General features: G+C 46.0%; 1 protein-coding gene across 1 annotated transcript in view; it reads left to right on the top strand.

Annotated features, from left to right (window-relative positions):
• Positions 1-22,773, top strand: part of RAP2C (RAP2C, member of RAS oncogene family) — a 99,973-nt gene that overhangs the window by 68,355 nt on the left and 8,845 nt on the right. Inside the window, exon 2 of the mRNA XM_078688553.1 lies at positions 14,066-14,385. Within this exon, the coding sequence (XP_078544679.1) occupies positions 14,066-14,344 (279 nt within the window). The 3' untranslated portion in view covers positions 14,345-14,385. The remainder of the gene's footprint in view (positions 1-14,065; positions 14,386-22,773) is intronic.

Genomic DNA, 22,773 nt, shown 5'->3' with positions numbered 1-22,773 from the left:
TTACACATATGCAAAATGTATGTTTCCTTTTAATCTTAAAACATTTAAATTGTTATCAAATATAAAAGAAATGCTTTGTTCTTCATACACATAGCTCACAATTTAAGTTATGCGGTCTGCCCGGCTTCATTGCTCTGTCTGGGCAGTGCTATTAACCAAATGGGGAAGTATTGAGGGTCCAATCCAGGTGCTTACATGGAGGTTTCCCAAGTTGACCTTATTGGAGGCACTCTCATGTCCTAGTTAAAAGAATTAAGAGTGCGCACAATAGTCGCGACTTCCCCTTCGCCTAGGTGGAGTTTAGGCGTTCGATGGCATTTTTTTCTGTACTGCATCTAGGAATCTCACTAGTCTACAGTTTAATTGAGGTGTTGCTGGGTCAAAGCACGCCAAAACTGCCTGTCTCCTTGAGCGACAGGCAGTTTAGGGGGACTCTTAGAAGCCCCTTTCCTCTATTACCGCTTTGCAGGAGTATAATAAATGGGTAATGTCGCCCTGGCAATTTTTGCACAGACTACAAGATGTTTGAGATGGCTCCCTCTTCCATGGCCGAAGGTTTTGGGTCCATGGTATCAAGCCAAGGCGAAGTTTTAAGAATTTTTATTTCTATGATTTCGGGTAACCCAGATTGAAATATTTTTGAGGGGCCCAGACTGTAATTGTTCAGTCATCCAGGCATTCAATCTTACTGAAAAAGTTGCTTTGTCCTCCACCAAAGCCAACACTAATCTCTTAAAGGCCGAGTGGTGAATCTGCGTGTTCCAAATGGTCAAGAGTCCAGTGCACGAGAGAGCCTCCTGAAGATAGCTTCTTGCAGGAGAATCCTCTGCTGAAGATCTTGCCATAGAAGCTGATTTAGAGTTTTGGGGGCCGATAGTCTAATTTTGTTCCAGCAGTTGATATATGCGCCATATCTGGCCCAAGATTGCTTCAGTAGGCCGAATTCCAGCCTAATTTGCGTCGGGGAAGTGTAGTTAGGAAGGTTAAACGTGGTTCTGTATGCTTTTACTAAGGTTGTGTCCAACAGTTTTGCATCTCTCCCTCTTAAGGCTTTACTGCCATAAGAAATTGCGGGTAGAATTTTGGCCTGCGCTACTCTCAGTAGGGGACTTAATGTTGAGCCCAGTAGTTTAGATGTTAAGTTTTTCATGGTTAATGCTAGCACCAACCCCTTTCTTTTAATCTCCTCTAGGTGTCTGTCAAATGTTCCTTCTTTGTCAATGTAAACACCTAGGGTACTTGTAGACTCCCGCTGAGTCTATTTGTGTGCCGCCCAGCTGCCAGCTTCTCTCTGCCTTCCTTTTGTTACTTGACATATGTCTAGTTTTCTTTAAGTTGATTGACAGCTTGTTTGCTTCGGCGTAGTCCTGCATGCTGTTGAGATGTTGCAAGACTACTACTGTGTGGCTGAGCAAGATTAAGTTGTCTGCGTAAAGGAGATTGTACAGAGTTGTGCCCCCATCCTGGGTGCGTGAGAGTTGCTGGTGTTGAGTAATTGCGGAAGGTCTGCCATGAATAAAATGGGTCCCGGCACGCAGCCCCGTTTGAGACCCTTCATTGTTTTTGCTTTGCTTGTCAAATGCGTCCCTGTGCCAAGTTTGACCTGTGCCCAGGTATCGGTATGGAGGAGTGTTATCATTTTTAAGAGCGCATTTGGGATCCCCCAGCTTGCCAGCTTCGCCCACAGTCTTAATCTGTCCACATTGTCGAAGGCGTCGCTAAAATCGATAAAACAAAGCTGCAGCTGCATTTTATTTATTTATTTGAACGTTTTATATAGCGCGAACAAGACCCTTACGGGTATCAGAGCGCTTTACAATAAATGTGTATAGGTATAACAAATCAAAAAAAGAATAAGCAAAATGATAAGATACAAAGCACAGGTCGAAAATTATGAGTAGAGTAGAGCACATTACAACAAAAGTGTATAGGCATAACAAAAACAAATGAAATAAGTAGGACCGTAAGAGTAGAGTCAAGATGCTGAATACATGAACATAGGATAGATCAGACATGGTGGATATTATGGCTAAAGCAAGATAAAAATGACTGGCTACAATGACAAACATAGATAAAGGGGCAGGTCAGATAGTGTGCAAGACCAAACCATACAAAAATGAAGGATCGGGGTAGCACATTGATGATTAATGGAGTGCTAGGCAGAGCTCACAGCCCCCGAGGAATGTTTTTGGGCAGGCACAGTCCTGAGTATTGGGACCTCAAAAACAGTGTGACATTTCTACTGAGATGTATCTTGTCACCTTTCAGGTAGGCAGCGGTTTGCAGTTCAGCTAGGGGAGTTTACGCTGGATTAAAGGGGGGGATGTGGTGGAATCTCCTAGTAGTGGCAATACGCTTCTGCCAGTGTGGCATTGCCAAAGTCCAGTCGAGAAATAATAGGGCGTATCCCGCAGTTTGCCTGCTAATGAAGCAAGGATGACTCGCCATTTATTCATTTCGACATGCAATCCGCCTTCACAGATGCAATCAAAGAGTCATGTCTGGTATGCACCGCATGGTGAAGGGGTTTCACAACCCTCTGAATTCTTTGTTTTGAGATCCTTTATTTAACAAATAAAAGACCGGCATTTACTTACAACAAAACCATTCTTCCCAAAAGAGCTACATATTAATGCATTGTATAAATCAATAAAACCGATTTACAACCGCACGCACTGGCATGTGATCTCGAACATTCCCGAGCCCTTACATTTCCTTACAATGAACACTGAGCGGCCACGACTAGGCTAATTCGACCCCGTGTTTGACTACTGCAGTTCACTGGACTGTGACCATGGATTAGCAGAAAGGGGAGGCATTTTCTTTCTGCCATAAAGGAAGGCGATGTGCTCTGTTTTTACAGGATCACATTTTTATGCATTCGCTATTAGCATCAAATGGTAATTAACGTGCTGTGAGGAGAGAAACCTTATTTGATACAGTAACTAAAATCTGCTTTTGTGCAACTTATTTAACTTACTTAAAAACAGACATAGCACAATGATGAACCTCTCATTCGCGGTTATATTTTCTTCGAAATTGTGGCGTCTATGAGCGGAGATAATGTCAAGATGTTTGTTGTTGTGCCAGCTTTCTTACGAAAGCCTGCCTGATTTAGTGGAATTATAAAATGTCTGCCCAGGCTGTAAGCTCTTCCAACAACGTGCTCGCAAAGTATTTAGCCTCATTATAGATTAGTGCCACCCGCCAATAATTGCCAGGCGAAGCCTTGTCGCCACTTTTGTGGATAGCAACGATCATGGAGCCTTTCCATGAATCAGGGATGATGCCCCGTTGTCTCACTTCCAGGAATATTGGATGAAGTGATCTTGCCCACTCTGTCGCCCTCTGTTTAAACGGAGCGGGTGGGATTCCATTCGGGCCTGGTGCCCCTTCCTTTCTTCCCTTTGTGATCTGCTGCTTAATTAACAGATGCACAGTTTCGTCTGACGTTTCCTCCAGAAGTTGATGTGCGTTTGAGGATATATGTGAGAAACTATCGGTTATTAGATGAGCCGCATCACAGTCAGTTGAAGCTGCCCAGCTCTGGTCCTGGTGAAGGGAGCCTGCTGTAAAGTAGTTGCAGAGGGTGTGCAGATAATTGGCCCAGGTTTCCTCTAATATGTATGATTGAATTCCCCCACGTTGCGGGTTAATGATTGTTTTCCATTTTCCAGAAACAAGCGCTGTCATTTTGTTTTATGTTTTGAAGAAATTTGGCCCAGGTGACATCTTCATGATTTCTGTTAATGCCCCCATTACAACTTCTTTAGATTAGTTCTTTGACGCAAAGAGGAGAGTAGCAAGAGGTTCCCAGGGTCATGGCGCAAGGATATTATTGAGCCATTTATAGTTCTTTTGAGGCATTTAATTTGCACTCCTTGTGCTGCAGTTAACCTTTTTGCCTGCCCGAATGGCTGAGTGCACTTCATTTTTATTTGTGAATCGTGTAGTTCGTTGAGTTCTTGGTGAAGCTTTCCAGGTTTGAATGTAGTCCATCTTGGTCGAATATGAGATTCAATGCAGATTCTGGCAGGGATTCGGTGTTATTTGCTGTGATTTTAATTGTCTTATAGTCTGACGTATAGATGGTGCCTACGACTGAGGCAGGCTGGATATCAGAGGGAACAGTTGACACTAAAGTTATATCTTGTGGGCGATGATCACGGTCTCCCTCGTCTCCCATGCTGAAATTGATGATAAATGAAAACGAGAGACTAGTGAAGGTATAGTCCAAAATCGAATTCTGGCTAGGCCATTGATGTTCCATGAGCAAATGCGAAACACACTTCCCTTTTTTGTTGCTTGTCGTTTCTGTCCATTTGGCTATGATGTCATTGAGTTGCTGGAAAGAGGGTTAGGGTTCTTGTGATTGGCGTAGCAAACCGAAGACCTTCTCCGGGTACAGCTTCTTCACCATATGGCGCGCGGTTAGAAGGCCTTGATTGAGGAGAGGAGCCCAGTGCCCCTCTGAGGACGGATATTGGGGGTTTTGGTCGCGATTGCGGCCAGGCCTTTGACTTTGGGTTAGATGAGGCGCCGAGAATGCTGGATTTTGGTAAGAGGTGACCTCGATTCCCCAGGCTTCGAAAGTGTGGTGCTAGTTTAACATTAGGGTCATATATTCAAAAGGAGAACGTCCTGGTCAGCTAAGAGGCCAGCTAGAACTAGGTATAGTCTTCTTTGTCCAAATTGCTAACATGGAAATTAAAGGGGATGCTGCGATGATAAGGATAGAAACTCCCCTCGAATAGGTACTGTAGCCGGAGAAGTACCTGTGCGAACCCCTGTGTTTGGGGAACTTTAGGGGAATCTTGCGGTGGGAGGTGCGTCTCTTGGAGAAAGGCGATTTTTACCCTGGGTCTGTTGAGGTATGCCAGCACCTGCTTGCTTTTACGAGCGTTGTTTAAGCCTCGTACGTTCCATTGTTAAATAAGTGATCTCAGCAGGTGGATCCTAATCTCCCTTGACTTGGTACTCCCTAAGAAACCTACCCACAAGAAATGTATCCTAAAGGCGGCTCCCTGGTTCTCCCCTTAATTAAGAGAATTAAAACAAGCATGCAGAAGATTAGAAAGAAGGTGGAGGCAGAATTACTCAGAACCCAGGAAATCAGACTATAGAGAGGCAAATAGACTATATAAAACAGGAATTAAAGCTGCCCAAGTCGCCTTTTATGAGGAGCAAATTAATCTAGCTGCAAATTCACCCAAATACACTTTCTGAATTGCTAAAACTCTCTCCAGCTTGCCCCAGAAACGACCTATCTCAGAGGGTGCACTTACTCGATGCAACAACCTGGCAGTTTTTCCATCAAAAAATTCTAAATATTTATCTGTCCTTCCCAGCCTCTTAGAATGATCTCTTTGCATCCCATATTGCAGGACTGGAATTTGAATCCCAACTCTCATTAGGGCAATTCCCTCTCTTGGACTTAGACTCACCAGATCTGATTATGGCCAAGGTAATCTCGGGCTCTCCCACAGATCCCACTCCCCCACAGCCTCTTACCTTAGTTCCCAACACCATTCGCCCCGTAATCCTGGACAGCTTAAATTAGTCTATTCTTTCTGTTACGGTTCCCCCTGCCTGGAAATGCGCATTGGTCAAGGCCCTTTTAAAGAAACCCAATCTTGTCCAGTCCAACTTAACCAACTATCGTCCCATTTCCCTCCTTCCCTGGCTGAGTAAGCTGCTTGAGAAACATATAAATACCACGCTGGTAGAGTACCTAGAATCCAACTATCTTCTCCACCATACCCAAACACGCTTTTGCCCTCAGCTAGGGACTGAGCCCGCCCTTCTGGCAGTAACTGAGGAGGCGAGGAGGATACAGGACCAGGGAGGTACTGCAGCAATCATCCTCCTCTGTCTCAGTGCTGCCTTCGACACTGTCAATCATAACAACTTGACTTGTCTACTCAAGAATCTTGGAGTGGTTGGCACTGCATTAACCTGGTTCCAGTCCTTTCTCAGGGACCGTTTCTTTCAGGTGTTTGAAGGAGATGTTGTTTCCAACCGGTTGCCTCTTAGCTGTGCGATTCCTCAGGGCTCCTCCCTGAGACCCACACTATTTAACATCTATATGAGACCCTTGGCGGAGAATGTCATTCCACTCGGCATAAAGATCATCACCTATGCAGATGACGCGCAGCTCGTGGTGGCACTAAACCACCCCGAGAGGTCCTTGCCTAGAGGAGGTGGCAAAGTGGATGGAACTCTCATGCCTTAAGCTCAATAGGGCTAAGACCGAGCTCATGCTCCTTGGCAACCCACCCTCCTTCAACCCTGCTCTCCTCTGGCCTGACTACCTTGGCCCTGTACCGGATCCACAGTCCCAGATTAAGAGCCTTGGTATATGGCTTGACTGCTCTCTTAGCTTCAACCATCAGGCCACTAAGCTCTCAGCTACCTGCTGTGAGAGGCACTGCAGATATGTGCTCATTCTGTTCAATCAGGCTGACATTAGGCGCTTACCAGTGATGGTTAAATGTAACCTTGATCTGCGCCTCGTGGGCATGATACCCTTCGAGCACTTCACTGACCTTCAATGGTAACAGTACTCCAGTCTTTGTACATAAAAATGTGTTTTGTCCGCCTAAGAGGAACCAATGGCTGCCTGCGTGCCGCGCACGGTGACTCACTCACAGCCGAGGCGCGTGGCGACAGTATAGGCAAACTTCCAACGTGAGGGCAGCCAAATAGATACCTTGGAGAGAGGTAAAGCCATTACTCGCATGAATCACGGGCCCTTTCCCACCATCCTCTGCGCCGTGTGTCATTATTGGAAGCACCCCTTGAAGCTAGCACTTCATGGAGGCATGAGGGGGCCTGTCGGAGAGAAAGAGAAGGACGCAGGGCAGAGGGTTGCATTTGAACTCATTGGCGTTACAATTGCCGCTGTTCTGTTCCTGTGGTTAACATTCTATTGCAATAAAACAAAATGCTTTGAGGGATTGTTAAACATTGAGAGTTTAAACGTTGATATGCAGTATAATGCTGTCCCCCGCCCCCAGGGGTTATCCGAAGAACCCACCAGCACAGCACAGGAGCTGCGTGACTGATTCAATCGACTATTGCTGGAGTAGATCGCCACATGGAGGAATCACCTGACATGTCACCCAGCACAAGAAGCCTGGTACAGAAAGAGCAGAAATGAAAATCCCTCTAAATGTTTCAAGTGAACCATCCAGCAGTAAAAGCAGACTAACTGCATCGGAGGTGGTCAGGAACCCAGCCTACCATATGGTACTATTGTCGGATACTCTAGCACGAGTACAGCTTTTATTAAACAACAAGCATTGGCCGCGCGGCCGCAAAATGAAATAAAAAAATGTTAAAACGCGAGTGGTGACGCGAGTTGTGTGTGCGCGCGCGATGGGGAAAAAGTGCTGTGCACGTCGCGCGCTCTTAATAGCGAGCTGGTGGCCGGCCTGGGTAGCACTTTTAAACCACCTACTAAATTTCTCGCAAGAGGAGCGCATGCGCTGGCTCTAGCGAGACCTAAAAACGTATTGCACACTGTATAAGAGACTGTTGTAGTTTAATAAAATGTATTAACCAATTGGACACATTAACATTTATTAAAGGTTTCAGGATCCCTATAAAAAAAACATTATTTTTTCTTTAGCGATCTTTCCTTTCTCTCACTTCACAGTGAAGGAGACCTCCTGCTTCCCTTTCATCCTCAGACAACTCAAGGTCAGAATTCACTATTCAAGAGCAGTAATCTTTTAATAAAAAGTACAGGAGCTGTGTTGGCAATGTGTATTTCTTATTCTTCCTCCCAGAACACTAGGATGCTGTTAGACCTGGCATTTTTGGCAAGTTTATCCCCAAGCGTTTTGCTTTTTGGCCTCCTGTTTTTGACCTCTTTTTGTTGGCTTTAGTACTCTGGGCACATTACCACTGCTAACCAGTGGTAAAGTGCATGTGATCTCCCTGTAAATTGTGTTATGATTGGTTTTCCATGATTGGTGTATTTGATTTACTAGTAAGTCCCTAGTACTGTAAACTGTGTAATGACAGGACCTGTAAATCAAATGCTACTAGTGGGCATGCAGCACTGGTTGTGCCACCAACACAACTAGCCTTTCAAAGATGTCTCAGCTCTGCCACGGCAGTGCCTGCGCCGAGTTTTAACTGCCATGTCGACTTGGCAAGTGCACCCACTTGCCAGGCCCCAATCTTCACTCTTACTAAATGTAGGGCACCTCTAAGGGAAGGTCCAAAGTACCCCTGTCGGCTGGGAGCTGTGTATGTGGAAGGTAGGATGTGTGCTGATGTGTTTTACATGTCCTGATGGTGAAATACAGCTAATTTCGTTTTTCATTATTGAAAAAGGCTGTCTTTCCCATAGGCCAGTGGTTCCCAAACTTTTTTGACCCATGGCTCCCTTGACCCAATGGCTGTTGGCCACGGCTCCCCATAATGTGACTTTTTGATTTGGGTGGGGGGATGTAAGCCCAGCCTCGGCTCAGTACCTAGGAGAATTACATGTGTTGTTAGGGTGTTTTAATTAGTCTGTGAGCACTCTTTCTTAAACAACTCTCTCCTGTCTGCTGTGCTGTTCACTGCGATTGAGCAGCATAATTTGACTGTCCACTTAATATCTCTGCCGTCAGCCATCCACCCCCACTGCACTGCTTGCCTGTCCTCGCCTCCGCTCCGACATTGATGCTTAAAAAAAAAAAAAAAAAAAACTAGTAGATTTTAGCACAGCCAGGGGGAAGATTAATTTATCCAGGAACATCCAACGCCGAAGCTCGAACACGGATTCCCAGCTCCCGAGAGTGCAGCTCTGACTGGTGCGCCACATCGTGTCAATCGAGGATCCATGTTGGAGTCTTCCTTTGTTCGCCCCAAAGGGACCGTTACGTCAAGGGACTTGTTTTTTATGCACATTTTCATGTATTCTGTTTACACTCCTTCAGATGAGGGCCACACTTATGGTGGCATACATCACTGACGGATGATATGCACAGCATCACGGGCCCTTGACGTCCTTTGCACGGAGATCACATGCCCTGAGGCGATATTTCTGGCCAACGTTGCTTTTAATATGGCATCCGTTTTCATCCGTTAAAGTTGTTCTCATATTGGCACATGTTATCTCTAGCTTTGAGGGCCCTTTATTTATAAGGCCGGACCCCACATGCCCTGTAAGGTGGATGCTGCGGCACATCGCTTTATTTCGTTCGGAGAGCTGCCTGCACATTGTTGTGAGTTCCTGAGGTGCGTACGCCACAGCATTTTGTTTTTAAACCTGGGGACTCCATTACATATTCTACACGAGTACGTGTATGTTTACTCTCATTTTTTTTAATGTTTGATGTTCAGCTGGTGTGTGCAGTACAAGGGAGCGAGCCTGTAATTTTTTTTGCCGGCTAGTGCACTACGAAATGATAAACTGGTAAAGTACAACATTCTTTGCTCTCTTATTGTGTTTAATCTAGGATTGCTCTGGACAGGTGTTGACACTTCATATAAACAGAGGCAGTCAGGGGCATGAGCCGTTCTCTTTAGCCAATCATAAGTCATAAAAAGATAAGGCTGATGAACCTCTGCCAATCAGCGCTGGGACAGTTTTGAAGTCCCAGTCCCAGCACGTTCTCATAGCAGCCTTAAAGAAAGCTGTGGTCTCGCACTGGTTATCGGGGCTGCAGAGAGTTAATTTACACACTTCGCACATTAAAACTTCTTCAGAGGATAATTCATTTTCAACGTTCCCAAGACGTGCGCGGCGCCCCAGGCAAGTTCTAACGGCGCACCGGGGCGCCGTGGCGCACAGTTTGGGAACCACTGCCATAGGCGATCATTGGAGCTGTCTTGTTACATTTCACAAGTGTCACTTTCAATTGGGAAAAGATAGGGAAATGCAGTTTAGGCTCCCTGAGCTCAGAATTTAATAACCTCTTTTATTAAAGGTTTTTTTTAAATTGTGTTTGAAAATGCCACTTTTTGAAAGTGGGTTTTGCCTTATTTAACCGTCCTGTGTGCCTCTGCCTATTTGTGTATTCACCATCTGGTTTTGGAGTGACAGGAGCTGCACGGAGCCGGGCCCAGGCCGCTGCAGGCCATGTTTACCTGGTACACCCCTACCAGAAACCTACGCTCTGCCTCAGCCTGTCTGGCAATTGTACCCAGATACAACAAAGTCAGGACTGGGGGTAGATCCTTTGGAGTTGCAGCGGCTAAGCTGTGGAACAGTCTGCCCCTCGAAATCCGCCAAATATCTCAACTCCTCCCCTTTCGGAAACGCATCAAAACCTGGCTATTCCCATGTTAATCCCTAAATCACTTGCTCCTGTTTTCAGTCTCCTCAGTTAAAGAGTATTCACTAGCGCCAGGAAACCTGCAAGGTGTCAGCCGCGCTTTACAAATGTTTTAAATAAATAAATATAATAAACCGTCATAAATACGGGGGGTTGAGGTGTTTCCTGCCTTTCCTGGGTGACTCATAGACAGGCTGAATAGACCTTTCTGCATTTAGAGTGGTGAAGGGAGTTTTCACTGGCACCTGATTAGGCTGTGTCTGCTCTGCACAATACTGTCTCCACCTCCTGCAGAGAAGATGGGCTAGGGAGGACAGACCTGGTTTCTACTGAGCAAGAAGGACTTGCTGCCTAGAACGTCAAAGGGAAAAGTAGTATAAATATTAGTGCCCTGACACTAGAACATTAGAACTAATTTGGAATAAGGACCCTTCCAAGAAGAAGAGCTGCCAGGAGGAATACTGCCCCTTTGCTGTTTGTTGCTTTGTTTTGTAGCCTGCAGTTGCTGCTTCTGTCTTGGGCAGTGAAATGACTGGACTAAACTTTCTTGAATCCTGCTGTGAAAGTTTTTCCAATGGGTTGAATTTGAGCTTACCTCCTTTTGGAAGCCTCAGGCATACCCAAGACTTCACCACCTGGGTACCCGCATCTGGAACTGAGTTTTTCTGTTGTCACATAGGAAAAAGCAAGCTGACACTGTCAACCACGCAGCTGACTGCTCGTGGACCTGTTCGCACCACAGAGAGCATCTCACTACAACCCTGGTCTCGCCGCCACCGAGCCTTTGCTTGCACAGTGACCTGAGGGAACCACACTTCACCTCGCTTCACATTGCTGCCCTGGAATCCCTGATGACTCTCCACACCAACATTGATGCAGCTGACTGAACATTAGCCTTGGGGCACCGCTTGTAAGTTATTCGATGCACTGCACCGCCCCACACCGCAGCCTTGGCCCGCCAGTGGCATCGACTCCAAACAGTCTACCGATGACAGCACTTTAGCAACGACGACGCCACTGGTTGCACCGTGACCTGCCAGCACCACACCGCCCCACTTTGCACCGCAGCCCTGGTCTTACCAATGCTGCTGGGCGCCCTCAACGAGCTGCAGCATGCACCGTGACCTGAGGGTACAGCACGCCGCACTGCTCCACTTCGCACCGCAGCCCCGAGGCCAGTGCTCCTGACTTCAACCTCACAGAGGTGCAACATGTGGGACTTTAACGGTGCAGCGACTCCTGCTCTAACCTCTGGGACCGACCTCTCCTCTTCGAAGCTCATCACAAGGTCCACGATGCCCTGAATTTGTAAGGTACTGTTTGCAGTCTTCCTGACACCATAGCTGGCCCACGACACCACGCTCGGCCTAAACTTTTGGATATCTTTGTTCACGACACTGAGATATCCCCGGATTCCTTCAATATTCATACTGAGATTACTGTATGTTGGATTTTTATCGTTTTGATCTTGATTTTCAGATAAATGTTGGCAATTTTTCTAGAACTGCTGTAGTGTCCTTTTGTAGTGTTTTCACTGTATTACTGTGTTCTGTGCAAATGCTTTACACATTGCCTCCGAGATAAGCCTGAGTGCTCGTGCCAAGCTTCCAAGGGGGTGAGCGTGAGCAGGGGTTATTTTTGAAGTGTAATCCCTCTTACCCTGACTAGAAGGAAGGGTCCCTACCTGGACAGGGTACGAATCTGCCAACCAGCGACCACCCCATTACTACCAGATTCCTACTGCAGCTGTGTGAAAAACAATCCTTAAAACATGGCAAGTTAAAGTGAGCTGTCATTTTTATGTTTGGGCACGCTACATTAATGATCTTGTAGTTCATCCTTGCACCCACTACATGTGATTGAGAAGCAGTCCTGACCCACCTCGAGGAGCTGTCTTGTGAATCGAGATGAAATGGGGGATACACAAGATTTAGGCACTTGGCATCTTTAAACAGCCACAAGAAAAAGTAAGGAGAAACCAAATAGAAACGAGAATCTTGAAATGAATTAAATACAAATAAGTAAAAGGGAAAATGCTGTGAACATAGTAAGTTCAGTAAGAAAAAAAGAATACACTAATGTACTGGATGGATAAAGGGGTGGGTGAATTGATGAATGAATGAAAGTGCATTACTGAATTGGTGGACGGATGGAAAGGTATGGATAGATGGAATGGAGCTTGGCGAATGGATATGGTGGGTGGGTTAGTGGATAGACTGGTAGGTGTGGTCGATAGAGGGGTGGATGGTTGGATGGATGAACAAACGATCCACAGAAAAAGCTAAAAATATTATCCACACAGTTTCTTTCGTCTTGACATGTAAACTAAAGGAGATGAGTCAAGTTCTGGGGTGAAAGGAGAGCTGGAGACGCCCGGTGAGGAAGAGATTAGTAATAAAGGAAGGCCGTACACACATTTACATCACCTTCCTTTTGCATAACACAGAGGATGGTACAGTTTTCAAATGAATGGTCTACTTATTGGGGGTGGACGGAATTTGCGTAGTCGAGCTACGCAAAGTTCTGCGAAACAGTAAAAAATCTCCGCGGGCATGCAAACGCTCCGCGAATAAGCGTAATTGCTTGTTCTACCGGTTCGCAATGCTTTTTTCCTGTTCGCGAAGGCTGTTTGCGTGCTCGGGGAGAAATATCTTGCGAACACGCATTTTGAAAGCGCAAACAAGCAAAAAATTACGCGAAACGGCAGATCGTGGAATTTTTGGGCAATTCCGCTTTCTCCGCGTAACGCAAATTACCCAAATTCCGCAAACGGAATTTACCACCCAGCCTATTTATTATTTGGAATAGTCAGATTTCCTTCAAAGCAAAAATGACTGAAAACTTTGTAAACATGTCAGTCAAACCTGTGTCATAAAAATGCAATCCCCACGTAAAAGGAGCCAGGCTGCATATCTTTGTGGTTTCTAAACCGTGTTTGCATGTCCTTTTTTAAATAAATGTTCATTCTCTGTCATTTGTCAGAATGGTTTTACTGTATTCTAGAGAGGTTTGTTAGGGAGGAATGGAGGTGTTTAACACACACACGGGCCAACGCACAAATATTTACCTACTACATACACTTATAACGCTACATTTCATAGACTGAACTCAGTGGCTCCCCTTTAGTCACTTTGGCTTTTGAAGAGCAGACCTCATGTATCAGCCAATAATGTAGGGCAAATGGGCCAAATGCGGATAGTGACAGTTGTTTAACGAAGTGCTTTTGCTTATACCCATGGAGGCATTGCAGGATGACTAAACAACTGCAGTGTTTAGAGCCCTTTCTCTAGCATAGCATACGTTAATGACTTCTGCATGATATATGCGTTTTTGCTAAATCTGAAACAACTGGTAAAGATACCTATATTATACAGCCATTGTTACATGCAGGTAATGGTGGTTTTTATTATTTCAGTCGTGCAAACCTTTCTTTTTGACTTACAGTGTGTGTTCATACAGTAGTGAACTTTCTATATGTGTACATTTACCTAGAAGATTTAGTCGTGACCTCCATTTTTCACAGGTCTCCAACCTACCATTGTTGATGGTCTCCAATAACCTCTACACTGTATGCAAATGAAAATTGTAGCACTTAGGTTTTTTGTTTTTAATCACTCAAAACTCATGCCATTAAGTTAATACTTGTCCTTCAAGAGAAACGTATTACATTCATGTGTGTATGTCAATTGAATACTTACGCAGGGTAATATTTTCTGTTGACTTACTTTGAATTGTGGAAACCATATTTGCTTAGCTGCATCTGTTAAAATGTACAATTTTTTCCCCGCCAGGACATCAAGCCAATGAGGGACCAAATTGTCCGGGTGAAACGATATGAAAGAGTTCCCTTAATCTTAGTGGGAAATAAAGTGGATCTGGAATCTGAGCGTGAAGTTTTAGCTGCAGAAGGTCGATCTCTGGCTCAAGAGTGGGGATGTCCATTCATTGAAACATCAGCCAAGAGTAAAACCATGGTGGATGAACTTTTTGCTGAAATAGTAAGGCAAATGAACTATGCATCACTGCCTGAAAAGCAAGATCAGTGTTGTACAACTTGCATCATTCAATGAGAAGGTTCAGGAAGTACCTCAATCATGGCCATACAGAGCAGGTTGGTTTATCATTACTGCTAAATAAGTATTATTGTATAGTTAATAGATGGAACGGGTGCAGTGCGTAGCTCTCACCCATTGGCGTTTCTTTGTTGGCACTGATATTGTTTTTTTTTTTTTCCTGCATGGAGATTTGTCCTGTGTTTGTAATAAGGCATGTTTCAACTTTCTGGAGCTCACAAAAATCTATGTACATATTGTTTTTTTATATAAAATAAATATTCTAACAATCTATGCTTTTACTGATGAAAAATTAAATTATGAAATGAATTGATCTGTTTTATGATTTTCAATATTGTAAATGTACTGTTCATACATTAACTTTATTGGAGAAAATTATCTGCTTTGTTTCTAGACGGCTTTGACACAGGCATAAAGCCTTTAACAGATTTCTTTTAGCAATAAGTACCAATGAAGTTTATTCAAGTGTTTCGAGGTGATAAAGCTTCTGTTTAATCTGAGGACTAAGCAAGCCACCACATTTTGAACTATCGGAATGAAGCCTGCGTAACAAGTAGTTCTGAAGACCTACCAGCAAAGAATTGGAGTAGGTCAGCCTAGATGTAAAAGAGAGTATTGGGATTTCTTGGAAGATATGGATGAATTTTTCTTCTTATATTCCGAAGTTAGAAGCAAGTTGAAGTTAGGGCCTTTGTGTTCTTCAAAAGAGAGCTTGGTGTCAAAAAAGATCCCAAGATTTCTAGCATGTTCAACACCTAACTGAATAGGGACGAAAATATCTGGCCACTAAATTGGGGTCCACATAAAGGGGTTACCAAGAATGCAGGCCTAGGTTATTTCGGCAATTATCACGGAGGAGTCTGGTTTCATCCAAAGAGCTACCTCTGTAAGGCAGACAAAAATATTTTGGGCTGAGCCACCATTATCTCATTCTAACATGAAGATGACTTTGCTGTCATCAGCATATGAATAATATTGCAACCTAAAGGAATCTATCAATCCTGCAAGTGGTTTGACATATAGATTGAGTAGGGTAGGACTTGGAGCAGAACCATGCGGTACCTGTGGACAGACCCAGCGTGGGATTGGAAATTAGCCATGGAAACTGCTTTGCTGCAATTTTTCGAAAAGGAGACAAACCAGTTGTATACCGTATCCCTGACACCAAGACATCCGCCATCCGATCTAATGCAATTACATGGTAAATGGTATCCAAAGTGGCAACAGTGTGGTATACAGGCTGCGATTCCTCCCACATCGATAAATTATGTCATCGGAAGCTTTTGCCAAGACCATTTCAGTGCTAAGATTTTTATGAATCCCAGATTGTGCGGCAAAAAGATGATGTTCTGTTAGTTTGACAAGAGGTGGTGGTGGGGGCGGGGTTGGTAAGTAGGGAGATAGACAAAAAATTTGACGGGATGGTGGGTCCAGTATTACGTTTTCTTTCAGTAGAGGGTTGGTTAAAGCTGCATTCTAAGCTACTGGAATGTTTCCGGAAAGAAGCGATGAATTTCATAAAATGGTCAGTGTGGGAGTCCAGTTTCTTTTACTTTTGAACAGTGGTAATAGGCTCAAAAGCTGACCTGGAGAGCGTATCGGTGTCAAAGTGAGAAGTAGTGTGGAGGGACATAACTAAACTCGCCCTTGGATGGACAAAAGTGTGTGTGAGATTGAGTTCTTGAAAAAAGGCTCAATATGAGAGGCTTCAGCTGGTGAGGAGGCCATGCTTTTTTTGAAAGAATGAACACTTCACTGGTAGTATGCAGCCCTGGCTGTTCTAGTGGTGCATCTTTTTTTATTTTGGTAATAGGCCATATGATCTGATACATTATAGCCCTTTTTCCATGGTCTTTCAAATTTTTTTACACCTCAATATGGCTACTGTAAGTGCCTCAGCATACCAAGGAAGCGAAATCAATATGATGCCGAAGGTGTAACAGATTTTTGAGAGATGAGCGTGTCAAGAGAGTAGGCCATCCTATTAACCATAACAGACTATCCAGCTTAGACCCTGAAACTAACTCTAAAACGAATTGTCAGAGAGTGGGCCAAGATTGAAGTTTTGTTTGACCCAGAGGTTACTGTGTACTACTGACTTGGTTTTGGCAGAAGAAAAGCTACATTATGATAGATATGACACAGGATACATTTTTGATCTAATCAAGGAATACAATTTTTTAAATCAGTACATTTATTTAAATGCCTCATTATCTTAAAAAAATAATAATAGCTATCTTACTAGTCCAAACAGCTTTAAGCGGGATGCAGTCTTTCTAAAACACTTTTGATCTTTTGATTACCAGCTGTGGCCATTGATTTATCGCTAGTGGTAATGGAAAATGAAAACGAGTATATAGAAAACAATTACCTAGACCAACAACATAATAATAAAACAAAGAAAGTAAGTACCAAAGAATAAAATGTAATGGAATGTTTCGATCTACAGACTATCAACATGTATTGTTTGATGCTTGTGTGACTGTATATGCCTACTCCTGCCTTCTGGTGTTGGGTCCGGATGTCTGCAAGCTGTTTTTCTTCAACAAAGTCTTTTGAGTCGTGAGGTATTGTGACTCCTCTGCACACGAGCATAGACTTCATTGTTGGTTTGTTTTCTTTACGCTTTCGAGTTCGGACGAGTGGTCCGGATCTACACCATCTGTGTTCTTCTTGGCCTTAACGGTTTCCTCTCCCTCCATCAGTATTAGTTTCACTTGTGTTTCTCCTGATCAATGTCTGCGTCCCATATCCCAAGCGTCTCTTCAGTCGTTCGTGGCCCCACGCTGAGTCTCTCCTTTCGGGCCCCTAGTCTCATCTCCTCCGTCTTCTCGAGAATGCCTTGACGATGATGGAACAGACACCCTTAAGATACTGTCCTTGCTGCCGCTGGAGTACCCCCTTGACTGATCTCCTTCAGGTCTGTAACCTCTGCCTAGTGCCAGAGAATCACGAGGATGCTGCCGCTACCTCTGCTCTTGACTCTTCGCGGACACAGGGCCCATTGCCTTGAAATCTCGCATAGAAGCGGAGATGACACCCCAGACCTTATCAGCACCCAGGAGCGCAAGGGGGAAAAACACAGTAAGCCGTTGGCTACGGACGAGGAGTTTTTTTTTTTTTCACCCTGCTCCAGCTCTGACCAGGAGACCAAGGATATTCTGCTGGCATAAGTGGTAGTGAGTACGGCTCTCTCTCCACACCTCCCTTGACACTGCTCGCTTAACGAGCAGCCCTCCACAAAGGTACGTCCAGCTGCTCTGGACCAACAGAGCTCCACTCCTGGGCCACCACTGCCTTTGTGCCATTTTTGGCAGTCTCCCCCCCGTCGGATGCACTGGGTGGTCTCAGCTCAGCACTGAAGAAACCATAAATTTCGGCGGTACCTGCTGTAGCCTCGATGCTTATATGGCTGTTGTAGCAGAAACCTTCAGCATCAAACCAAAAACCTTCAGCATCAGACCAAAATTGGTGCAGGCCCTGAAAACTCAATCATAGACTCCGAAGCCCTCGGTGTCAACGACCGTCTTACAGATTCTGCTGAAGTTCTAGGACGAGATTGACTCTCGCCATTGGCATCTTGTGATACATCCCCACATGGGATGGATCCTCCTCTTCCCAGCGGTGACTGCCAGCTGAATTTTGAGGAAGCCCTCTACATCCCTATTGCAGAAAAACACAGAAAGAAGCCAGGCAAGGCCATTAGCCCCATGCTGGACATTGAGCCACCACCACAGCCTCCTTCTCCTCCAAGACCACAGCGCTCCTTCTCCTCCAAGACCACAGCGCTCTCCATCCCCACCACCTGACCCCCTCTCATATATACCTCAGGGGTTACTGCACCCAGATGCAGGGTAGCATGGGGGCCACAGCGAAACTGTTTTGTTGCTGCTTTCGGGGTGTGGAATTTTATCAAATAATAAGGTTTCCAAAGGACTGAATGATTTAGAAATCTACTTGGGATGTAAACCAGAATCCACTTGGCCATTTAGGTGCCATGCAGTGAGCTCACCAGTTGTGGGAGCGTTCTCATTATATCAGCTCTCTGGTGCTTGCGACTTTTGATTATGCCAGGGCACGCCTACAAACGTGCATGTTTAAGGATATTTGTCAACTACTCTCGAATTATTTCCAGCACTGGAAAAGTTTGGGAGAATCAGGATGCAGGGAATTAGTTTCAAATGATGAGCAGAGTTTTTCCGAGCAAATATATGTGTATATTTGCGCATGCAAAATGGAGTTATAAAAATGTCTTAGAAGTATCGTTTTCAGACCTATATGTGCCAATTATTGGAAATTGGGCCCCAGATTTATTTTCGTGTTTCCTATATAGGCTTTACCTTGATTCTCAGTCATTTATCTTTTTTTTAAATATCATGGTTTTCACTGAATGACGTAACAGAGAAATGTTACTAAAAGTTATACAATAGGTTAGCAAAACATATTTTGTATACATTTTGTTTTGAAAGCAAAGGGAGCATTTTGAGTGCATTATAGGTAGCCTTCGATCGTTACATTTTGAAATCGGACATGTTTTTATACTAGAGTCACTATCAGTAATGCAAACTGAGCTCACAGCTCACCACATGTCCTTAGAGTGCTCACCTCATTCAAAGTATTTGCAGTAATGAGCCATGTATAAATGTTTGAACAACTTGGTTACACATACTACACCGAATGTCATGAGCGTCGGGCAATAGGAATTTCACACCTTTGCTTAAATTGGGCTTCATTATCTGTTTAGTGACGTTGAACCTCTGCCCAGAAAAAGCACAAACCAACTTGTGTGAGTTTTTAGATTCATAGATCGTGTCTCTCTCATCCATGGCAAAATTCTGGTATTTCTAATGAGAATTCCTCTTCAGCAGATGTCTGTTTCAGACTGTGATCAGATTTCCATTTATGTATAATGCTGTTTGCATTTTCCTAATCGGTATGCTATGCACCACACAAGACCTCCACAGAGATGACTAGCACCCCATGATCACAACTGAGATAGTCCTGAGAGGATCTATTGGTGCTAACAGCAAAGCTCCATAACAGACTTCTGTATATGAACACATGCAATCTAAGAATCAGTAGAGTCTTTGGGGTCCAGGATGCAGGTGAAGAAATTTCTAGCAACTCCAGAACATCTGTACATCAACCGATTAGAGCTGGAAGCAGTTGGGGTAAACCTCTGAGCTTTTTAACTGGAACCTGACAGGCAAAGTAAACCTAATTTCTTCATTCCGCACAACTGCTGTGCGTTATTACAGAAACCAAGAGGGGCAGGATAAAACAAGAGTATCGGCATTGAGCCTTAGCAAAGAGCATCCAAATACCAGCCACATGTTACCTTGCGGACGCAAAGGAAATTGTACTGCTTAGACAACCAGAGTTTGCTGCCAGTGTTAATGACAATCTTGAATGAAGAGTAACGAGACGTGCTCTAAGGAAAATATACACACATTGCACTTAACCACTTGTTATGATACATGAATCTGATAGAGACTACTGGCTGCAGATTCCTTAACGTAGAATTATCCCCAGGCTTGAGACAGCATCCGGAAAACTTTTTGCTACAGCATCCCTGCCCGTCGGGGGGGACGGCATCACGCGACTCTGCCCAGGCGTCGTCCGCATATGTGGCGTCAGCAAGGTTACATAAGTCCCACCCGGCACGCCTACGTCAGTTTTTTTCCTTTTCCGCATACTACGCGGAGCCGGTCTCGGTTCGGGCCTGTTTTGGCCCCCTTTTTTCCCCTCATTGGGATATATTTTGGTGGAACTGTGTTCAAGACTTGCACGTTGTGTGGGCGTCTTATGTCGGCGACGGACCCTCACCTCATTTACATGTGGTGTTTGGGGGAAGAACACAGCACCACTGATTGTGAGGCGTACTAACAGTTGAAGCCAAAGTCGCGGCAGGAGCGCCGGATGAAACTACTCTTGGCGCGTCTCTCAAGGTCGGCTCTATCCCCTCGATCAGCCTCGGCAGACAATTTCAGAAACGACCATCGTCCGCGTCCTTATCCCTCTCCGATGTCTCGAGAGCGTCACTTCCCGGTGGGTAAGTGTCGCAGCTTGTCCCAGGGGTCTGGTGTTCGGTCTGCCGGGAGCATGGGCTCTCCGCGTGTCGTCCTCCTATCCACCGTTTCCCGGTGAGGGGGTGTTGAGAGTCCAGATGGAGACATATGGGGTGGCTTTGCAGGCCTCGTTGGCGTCTCTGGACAGACGTCGAGTCGCGGATTCGTCTTCGGACGCTTTCTCTTCACCGGAGGTTGGGTTCCTACTGGTGTCATCCTCCCTGGAGACAGGCTGCCGCGTGGTGGCTTTATCACCGGTGCCATCGAAGGGCGGCTCCCTGCCATTCCAGAGGCCAAGGTGTTCGCCAGAGGAGCGACAAGTCCCCCACTCTTCGGTTCCTTCTGACTTCCAGGTCTGGCCTTTGCCCGCCCCGCTTGGCTACGGGGACGGCTACCTCAGTTTGCAGCCATCTCCCACGGAGGAGCTGCTTTCTCTGCCGCAGGACCCTACGGAGGTGGGTGTGGCCTTCGCTCAAGCAGTGTCCACGGCTGTGGTTATTCTGTGCATGGGTGACCCTGCTGCTCATTTCCCGGCAGACCATCTCTTGGAGGTTCTCCACCAGGGCTCTGGTTGGAGGGAGCTAATGCTTCTCTGAGGGTTCACTCCTTTCTTCCCTGGTGGGAGCTTGGAGGCGCCCCGCCTCAGGGGATCTGGTGCCTCAACACCTTCTGCACCGGCACCTTCTGGCGCCGCGTGTCCCGGCGTGTTTTTCCCTCCACCCCTCTGCTTCCAATCCACTTTTGAGGACTGCTTTTCCCTCCCTGCCGCTACTGTTGACTCCGCCGTCCTGGGAGGCCCGATGGCTGGACTCTTAGGGGCGCAGCATGTTCGCCTCGACCAGCGCTGCCCTGCGGGCCCTTAACACCTTATGTGTGTTGGCTAGGGCCTCCTCTTGTTTGTATGACTCTGCTGAGTCTTTGGTATCCGCCGCTTCACAAGAGACTGTTCAGGTGGATTACGGCATCTTGCGTTGGATGGCCGGGAGCTAGCGGCGTTTATTCTCTGCTCCGGACATCTCGGAGGTGCTGGGCCGGGCCATGACTTCCTTTGTCCCCCTCCGTCGCCATGCTTGCTCTGTTCGGGAGCGACTGATTGATCTTCTATTTGATGGCACCCTGTTATTCCATGCCACGGCTGACTCCGCCATTCAAAGGTTCTTGGCAGGGCTCCGTCCTCCTCCACCTCCTCCACCTTATCCTCCTCTGCCATATCATCCTCCTCCTCCTTCCCCTCCTCAGTGACTGCTGAGTTGAGCTGGTGTGGACCTTATTTTGGTCTGGTCGCCCTTGCTGTGGGGTGTGTTTTATGGCCATTCGAATCCTCCTTGCTGGGACTGTGGCGTTGTTGGCTGCTGGACAGCCCCTTTGTTGACTGTGTTTTTGCTGGAGTTGTCGGCACAGACTTGGCCCTGAGATTAGGCCTTCTGTTTTTCTCTTGGACTGCTTGGTAAGCCTTCCGCAGGGTCTTTTTCCCCCGTGGCTCTTTCGTTTTTTTCCTCTGCTGCGGAAGTTCCTTCCAAAGAGGGTTCCCATGTCTTGGGACTTAACTTACCCTATGTAGGGTAGTAGTTGCTGTTGTATAGCTTACACTCTGCTAGGGAGTTCTGGTCGCCTTCGGGCCTCTGCTCTCCATGGCGTTATGTATGTTGCTGATGCTTCTTTAGGTCGTGTGCGCTGACCCCTCGTAGTAGTGGGTACTGGTATTTCCTCGCCTTCATGCTCCTGTCCTGGAGGATGGGATGGTTCTGTGTTTCTCCCTTTGTCAGGCGTAGCCTGCCCGGTCTTCCTGGGGCCCGGGCTGTTCTTCCGGTGGCTTATTGCTACCAGCGCCGCTCTCTCTGGTCTGTTGCCTTTTGTCTATGGTGGGCTCGCCTTCTTTTCCCTCGTTTCCTTGGGCCTTTAGGCTTTCTTCTTCTTCCTCTTCCTTGTCCTTGCATTGGATGGAAGCTTTGTTGCCTTGTAGAGGCGTGGGGTGCTTCGGCCTCCAGAACTTGCCCTTGGTTCCTCTGTGGAGGGTGAACGGGCTTCTTCTCAATTCTTTTAACTTCTTCTTCCCACATCCCTCTTGGGGTCGGGGGTGTTCTGCTTGTGGGGTTCCTCTTGCCTGGGGAGGGGCTTTTTCGCCCTGTCCATGGGGCTAGTCCCCTGTGAGCCTCTGTTAGGTCCAGGCTGGTGGGGTCCTTTCGCAGACCCTCCTTCCCAGTGGGTATGGCTAGGGTATCTATTCTACGTTAAGGACTCTGCGGCTAGTAGTCTAGGATGTACGAGTTACTAACCTTTGGTAACGATGTACCTGGTAGAGCGGATTCTAGCCGCAGATTTCTTCACGGCCTGCCCTTCCTTCCCGTTCTGCAAGCA

This window comes from Lissotriton helveticus, chromosome 4_1 (genome assembly GCF_964261635.1).
Source record: "Lissotriton helveticus chromosome 4_1, aLisHel1.1, whole genome shotgun sequence".
Taxonomy (NCBI): domain Eukaryota; kingdom Metazoa; phylum Chordata; class Amphibia; order Caudata; family Salamandridae; genus Lissotriton; species Lissotriton helveticus.
Note: the sequence above shows the minus strand (reverse complement) of the source record. Positions and strands in the feature narration are given on the sequence as shown.